Source organism: Symphodus melops, assembly GCF_947650265.1.
Source record: "Symphodus melops genome assembly, chromosome: 1".
In the NCBI taxonomy this organism is placed as follows: domain Eukaryota; kingdom Metazoa; phylum Chordata; class Actinopteri; order Labriformes; family Labridae; genus Symphodus; species Symphodus melops.
The window spans coordinates 51,045,303-51,052,802 of record NC_136691.1 but is presented as its reverse complement, the minus strand read 5'-3'; the positions used below and the strand labels follow the sequence as shown (position 1 = coordinate 51,052,802).

At 43.1% G+C, this 7,500-nt stretch overlaps 1 protein-coding gene across 4 annotated transcripts in view; it reads left to right on the top strand.

Moving 5' to 3' along the window:
• The window catches only part of aopep (aminopeptidase O (putative)), an 82,616-nt gene that overhangs the window by 46,339 nt on the left and 28,777 nt on the right, over window positions 1–7,500 (top strand). For 3 of the 4 annotated variants that reach the window (XR_013781046.1, XM_079366270.1, XM_079366269.1), the window contains exon 14: window positions 1–66. This exon is cut by the window's left edge and continues 21 nt beyond it. The exons of the other annotated variant lie outside the window; for it this stretch is intronic. Coding sequence is in view for 2 of the 3 variants with exons in the window: in XM_079366270.1 (XP_079222396.1) it covers window positions 1–66 (66 nt within the window). In the remaining variant the exon portion in view is untranslated. The remainder of the gene's footprint in view (window positions 67–7,500) is intronic. 4 annotated transcript variants of the gene reach the window in all.

The following is a 7,500-nucleotide window of genomic DNA, read 5'->3' as shown; positions in this document are numbered from 1 at the left end:
AGTCAGAGTCATCAGGGGAAGGGCAGAAAGCGGAAGAGAATAGAGCCCAAGGTGAACTACAAAGAGGTAGGAGACACTCTGGTGTATTAAGACCTCCGCACCCTTCTTACTCCTGGAAGTTCCCCTTCCTTTAAGGAAAAGTCTACCTTCCTATCTGGATCTTTTTTTTTGTCTGCTATGGTAGGCTCTTAAGCTTCACGGTGTTTTTGTGTGTCCGACAACACAATTATCCCCACTTCTGTTTATGTATTGTGTCTGCGAGCACAGACAACCCTGTACTTGTTTAAGTCTGTGTTTATGTCGTATCGTCCTCCACGTATTTAACCTTTGAAGATCTTGTTTACATCACATTCCTTCAACTTTTGTGTGCGTGTTTGTGTGTGGTCATGACCAAAGTGTGTGTGTGTGTGTGTGTGTGTGTGTGTGTGTGTGTGTGTGTGTGTGTGTGTGTGTGTGTGTGTGTGTGTGTGTGTGTGTGTGTGTGTGTGTGTGTGTGTGTGTGTGTGTGTGTGTGTGTGTGTGTGTGTGTGTGTGGGAACCATTTAGCCTCGTCGTTTTGCTTTTGAATCCAGCCTCCAATCTTTGATGCGTCTCTTCCCACACTTTCCTGTCAGTTCGAACAGTTTACAGCCGAATAAAAATGCTGCAAAGTGCCATAAAAACGTCCACAAAAAAAAGATGGTTTTGCTGGTTTGTAAAGTGTTAATTAGGCCTCTCCAGGGACCGTTAATCCCCATCTCTCTCTTAATTTACACTTACATGCACGCACACACACGCACACACACACACACACACGCACACACACGCACACACACGCACACACACACACGCACACACACACATACACACACACAGACATACGTCTATCAGTCATGAACGCACACTGATCTATAAGCCAAAGACGGACAGGCGTCATTAGAGCAGCTTTTATGTATCACTCTCAATATGCTCATATATTGAAAACTGCAGGAAACATTTGCAGAACCTCTCATCTTTTCAACAGAACATTAATATCATGAATGAAGTAAGGTTAGAGCCCCTGGGTGTCTTTGAATTACATTTTGGAAGCGAAGAAATAAAACGCTCGTTCATTGCCAAGAATATTTTTGTATTGAGTGACTTTACATTTTCCTTTCAACACTTCAGACCGCAGCTTTCAACAGATGTAATCGTAGCTTTATTTATAAGTAAAGGTACATGGCTTTTCCTGTACCAGAAGCTTCCTCCAGAAACCTTACACGTCGGGGCAGGAGTCTCAACGTTGCTTACGTTTCCTGTAATGTGTTGTTATTTAGGATTCAAAGTAAATGAGATGCTTGCAGAGTCCGTAGCCTGTGCAGCCCCCTTCAACCACCTGATACCTGCCGTCTGGCATATTTACAATGTACACACACACACACATGCACTCCTAAGGGGGGGGTAGCAAAAAGGGCCTCTTCCTGTGGAGAGGGGGGGACTATGAGTGCTGAAATCAGCCTCATGAAAGAATAGCCAATTACTGTCCACTTGGCCGTACACAATAGTGAGAAAAGAGGAGGGAGGGATGGATGGAGGCAGAAAAAGGAGGGGGTGGGGGTATAAGGGCGGGGCTGTGGGAGGTCAGCGTTTGAAGTTACACCATAAAAGCCATCCTGAAAGGAAACACTAAGTGACCCCTCCACCCCCTCCACCCCCTCCTTTTCCATCCACCTCTCTCCCCCTGTGGCCAGGCCCTCTCTCTCTTCTCTCCTCCCTTTGTTTCTGTGTAGCCCCATGGATGGACCAGGTGTATTTTATATTACTCCTTCATGTACTTCAAACACCAAATTTCCACCCGGCCCCTCCTCTTTTCCTTTACCTCCACCTCCACCTCCCTTTCACTTCTTTTTTTTTTTTTTTTTTTTCTTCCTGTGACTGCCAGCCTGTTGCACGGCTATAAATCACCAAACAGACCTGATCTGCAAAGGTGGAAAGAAGGTGGTTAAAAACACAGGAGACAGGAGGCTGGAAGGGGAAGAAAGGGGAAAAAAAGTTCAGAGGATGAACTTACCTCTCACAAATAGAACAACACAAGAGTGAAATATGAAAAAAGAAAAAAAAAATCACTTGACGCCAATGTTGGGCATTATGTCTCCCCTGTGATTATGTTGTAGGAAAGGAAACATTTAAAGCCACAAAATGATGCACTTTGGTGGAAGAAGTGAAAAAGGAAAAACTGTAGAAGCGGATGTTGTGATGGATGATAAAATAACGATACGGAAAGAGAAAGTAAGGATAAAAAAAGGTAGAAGTAGAAAGCGGTTCAGATGGATTTTCTGAAGCTGAGGATTGAGGCAAGAGTGAAGACTACTCGTGCGTCAGAAGTTGATGATTATGTATTCCAGGAAGGTAATGAATCTGTTACGGGAATTTGGAAAAGGAGAGCAGAGTGGATATCTGTAGAGATGAGGGAAGCACACGAGAGATGAGATATTACAGGACTGGTATTGGGTGATGTTAAGGCGGTTAGGAAGAGTGGAGTAAGATGGTGAGGGAGGAAATAGAGAAACTTTTAACGGGCAGGAATTAGGCAGAGCCGGGGTCGCATTTAGCACTAATGACATCATGGATGATTAGGGAAAATACGCACACACAGACATACACACTCACAAAAAAGCTATAGATGCTGTCTGTGCACAGAGCCAGACACCCCCTGCAGAGCAGCCATAGATCTGGTCCATTTAATAGAGCCAGAGTTTATTACCAACTTCCCCTTCATCTGTTGTGTTATTGATTCACAAGGATCTTACTGTGTGCGGCTGACTTTTTTTGTGTGCACGTGTAACTTGCGTGCGTGCCCTGAATGTGCGTGTGTCCAGTTGTTGTGGACGGGTCTGCGTAGGGATATTAGTCACGCCTGTGTGGTAATGGGCCTCATTTTGTTCTCATTTTCATCCGCGGTTTTCCGTAATGAGAGGGTCCGTCTGCCCCTGCTGATCAGGACAGGAAAGCCTGTAGGGTGGGGAAGTAGCTGTGAATAGCGGGATGCCTTGGCTGACTTTCCTGGGAACGACATGCCCCTCCCGCTCTTACTGTAAAGATGAACTGTAATTGATCTGAGTCTTGCATTGATCCTACACCAGACCCCACCGTTAAACGACTCAGATGATCAATAAGAATCACAACAAACCTAATCATTCCCTGAAACCTCAGAGTGCCACCATGCCTTAGAATATGTCCAATATTCTGTATTACTCCAATGCAATCACTGTGCTCAATGTCTGATCGATTGATCCCTTTTAACATTATTTCAACTCCGACAAATCAGACTGTGAAGATTTTCAAAAAGATTGACATTAGCATGAAGACAACCAGTCAAAAGTTTCAACGTTGTCGGGATGGGGTCATGTTCTCGTCTATGTTGCACCACCTTCTTTTTGTGGCCTTATGGAAAATGAAATCCCTGGATTCTTTGCTTTTGGAATTGGGAAATTTGAACTTATTGACTCAGCCTCTCTGAGATGCTCTATTTAGCCTGTGTCACAACTTTTTTTTGAAAGATGTTGCTGGCATAAACATTCAACAACAATGATGTTTCTCAGTTTCAACATTAATATTTTTAATTAATCATAAGGTTTCAGTGTCATGAAAAGCTTCCCATTCTGTTTTTTTTACACCAACACCATGTCCCAACTTTGAAATGGGGTTGTACTTGGGTTAACTTGGATTAATGATCTCCATATTTAGTTCTATTTTATATTGCTGCTCTGGAGTACAATATATTCAGTGCTCTGTGACACATCTGTGTACCTTTGGTGCAGATGTGATAAGGTTCCGTTTATAGAAAGAGTTTGAACAGCTCTTCTCAGGGATAAATAAATCCAGGAAATGGTGTAATCCTGAATTCTTGTCATTCCTGCAGAAATGGTTTGGACCAATCTATTTTTAACTTGACCCTTCCCACCTCTCACAATTCAAAGCAGGGAAGTTATTGTGTACACAAATCTAATAATGGTTACTTTGGTGCAGATGATAGTTTTGGTTTACCAAAAATGAGCGCAAGTCTTTAATCCTTTGAACCAAACTTTATTACTTTTTTCCTTTGCACCATATTTCTGCAGGTTAAAACAGCAACATGTGTTTTAAAACAAAACAAAAAAAAAATGGAAGGAGCAGAGCATAATCTGTCTCAGAAGAGGAATTTCTCCGTGTGCCACGATAACCCAACAGATGCAACAGAATAGGGGAACGATGAGTCAGCTCGCATTTCAGGCGCACCCTCTCACCTTATTTGCACCTACATGGCAGTCTGCACCTTCCCAGTCGAGGGTATTGGTTACTGTGAAAACATGTAGCGCCAGGTTTGCGTGAGTGGAAGAAGACTTACAGCAGCAGGTTAGGAGGAACAGCATGTCTTTAAACTGTTAATCTAATAACATTTTATGGGACAGATCTATCAAGCCGTTAAAAGCTCTATCAATGACAACACATTCCTCAGCTGAGAAAGAGCATCACATTCAGATCATAGTGATTAGATGACATTGATTGCTGACCTAAAGCTATTGTTAATAAGGAGCTTTTTCGTTTTCAATCAAGAGGTTTCAAATTCTCCGGTTAGATCCAGGTGACTTTCAACATTTTGGGAGGTCTTTTTTTAAGTTACTTAATGCTTTTTATTAAGAGTCATTGGTGGAAAGTTGAAACAAAATAAGGGCAGGGACCGATGCACAACAACATAAAATGAGGATCATCTCCTTGACAGGGCAAAGGGTTGACCTTTACACCAGACTGCTCAAAGAATGTTGCAATCTTTTCATGAGCTCCAACTGTTTAGTTAATTTCTGCAAGAATTTTCAAGAGTAGCTTCTTCAAATGCTATTTGCTTTTTTTTTTTTTTTAAATTGAACTCCTTTGCAGTCAAATATAAGCCCCCCTTAAGTTACCCAGAAGTCTTTGCACCTATAGCAGTGACGGTATGGCACATAGACAAAGATACGGACCTTTACTTTCAAAGATGTTCTAAACCCAAAGAGAAAGAGTTGGAGTGGTGAGTGAAATCCTTTGTGTGGTTCTGAGAGCGGTGTTGATGGTTTGACAGGGGAGGAGGTAAAGGTAACTGAAGCCCCTTTAGGAGGTTCAACAACAAGGAGTGGATTGATCTAAAGGCCTCTTCAGTTGGGTGTGGTTTTTCAGATGGCGTACAGTACACTCCTCTGAAATAATGTGCTTCTGTAATTTGAGGATGGGACAAAAACAAGGCAGGAGATTAATGGGGAAATAGTTTCAGTCTGTGTTAAAGCTTGCAGTCCGCCTTTTCCTCTTTTGTTGCTTGTTTAGTTTGACCCTGCCCATGAAATAAAGCACATCCGCTTAGTGTGTTTGTCTGCCAGTGGTGTTGTTGTTGTTTTCTTTGATAGGACGTCACAGCTTCAAAGCACCCTCTGCCATATTGGGGTATGCAGTGTCAAACATCTGGTTTTCCCTCATCTCTCTTCTCTCATCTCGTCACTCCTTCTTTCCCCCCTTTTCTCCTTCACGTTTTTTTTTCTTACTGGTGCTGACTGTCTCTCTGTTTTTCTCTGTGTCTCACTCTGATTTATTGGCAATGAATCAGGGATGAGGGAGTATGCCGGAGGAGAGATGGGAACATTCAGGGAAATGGCTGTTTCCGGCCAGACTTCATCACATCAGGATAGGAAATGGTCGGAAGGGTGTGTGTAACTCTGTGTGTGTGTGTGTGTGTGTGTGTGTGTGTGTGTGTGTGTGTGTGTGTGTGTGTGTGTGTGTGTGTGTGTGTGTGTGTGTGTGTGTGTGTGTGTGTGTGTGTGTGTGTGTGTGTGTGTGTGTGTGTGTGTGTGTGTGCATTATCAGACCAGCTGGGGATCAGCTATGTGCTGCTCGGACTGAGTCCACTACTGTGAGCCACAAGCCCTAACAGTAGTTGGGATTGTTTTTAAATGGAAGCAGAATGTGAGCTTTGCACACACATGCAGACACACACAGAGCTCATTCAGAAGAATGCATCCTCTTTTACATCGGCAACAATTATAAGGAGATTACCGGTACATGTTTGGCTTTCCCGATCCATGTGTATGCTGTACTCACCACCTTGTTTAACCTTCACCTTATCACGATGGTCACTTTGGCAGCTATGTTGTGTGAAACACTAAGCTTCTGATTAGGAACTTCGATGAGAGATGAAGCAAAGAGTGATGCAGCTGTGTTTTTGGCTTATACCCACCTGTGTCCTTCCTGCATTGTCTAATCTGTCTGGACTGCATCGTTGGCATTTATTTATTATAATGACTCAGACTTCATAGGGCAGCTAAGAGCCCAGTTGTGTAGAGATTTGCAGGCAAACATCTGGATGGTGGAGAGGAAAACAATGACGCTGACATTTATAGGTGGAGTGACACCAAGGACACAAAAGCACACACGCTACTTTAGCTGCAGCAAAATTTATTATTGCATTCCTTTGAGGATGCTGGATGAAAGATCCCTCAAGGCTGAACCCTGACAGAGGTCGAGAGATAGCGAAAGAGCACGAGCGAAACAGAGGAGGGGGTGATCCCAGGACATCTAAAGAGACAACGGAGCTGGAGTAAATCAACAGATCGATAAAAGTAACACTGGCTTTGTCATTTTCTGCCGAGACTCTTGTGAAAAGTGCTGACCAGGAGGAGCAGATTGTGTGGGAATCAAGGGATCAGTGTGGCAAACAAACTCTTTTTCATTCGTCGATGAGCTGTTCATCAAACATCACCTGCCAGTGGAACTTTATTGTGCCTGTTTGGAAAAGTCTGATTTCGTCGTGTGACATGGATTAAGGGTGACACACTCAGGTCTGCATATTATTCTTTCAAACCGTTGTGTGTCCATATTGCACTGGTTACGATATAGGACTCTAGAGTTTAACCTGTAAAATTCATGCCGTAACATGACAGGATATGGCTGTATAAACTGACTGTGAGTGAAATCCACAGCATGTCTGTAAAAGTATATGACCCAGGATTTGACTTTGGCTCCTATAGGTCCAATTAAATCCAAATAATAGAACATCAGCCTGTGTAATGTGCATTTCCTCAAGCTTTCATCTCATCTGTATCAATTAAAGATGACTTTTTTTTTTTTACATGTAATAAATAGAAGAAGCAAATCAAAATGTATGATGCAAAGGTTTGACATAAGAAGATTATAGTTGGAGATGGGAGGAGAAGGGAGAGAGGAGACAGCTCCATTTGTGTTGTGTTAATAAGGGAGAGCAAGACAGGAAGAAAGTGAGAGGGAGGGAGAGATAGTGCCAGCGTGCATTTGTCTCATTTATCACTCAGCGGCACTTCTGTTTTCGGGGTCATTTGAAGCTCACAGCTCGTCTCATCCCATACGGGGACTCCCTGCTGTCTGTGTGTGTGTGTGTGTTTGTGCGCATGTTGTGCGTACATGTATATGTGATTATGAATGGGAAACGGGAGGGGAGTTTACAGTAGGGGTGTAAAAAATCAGCTAGTTAGAGTTGACGATGCTGACAACAGATTTGATGGC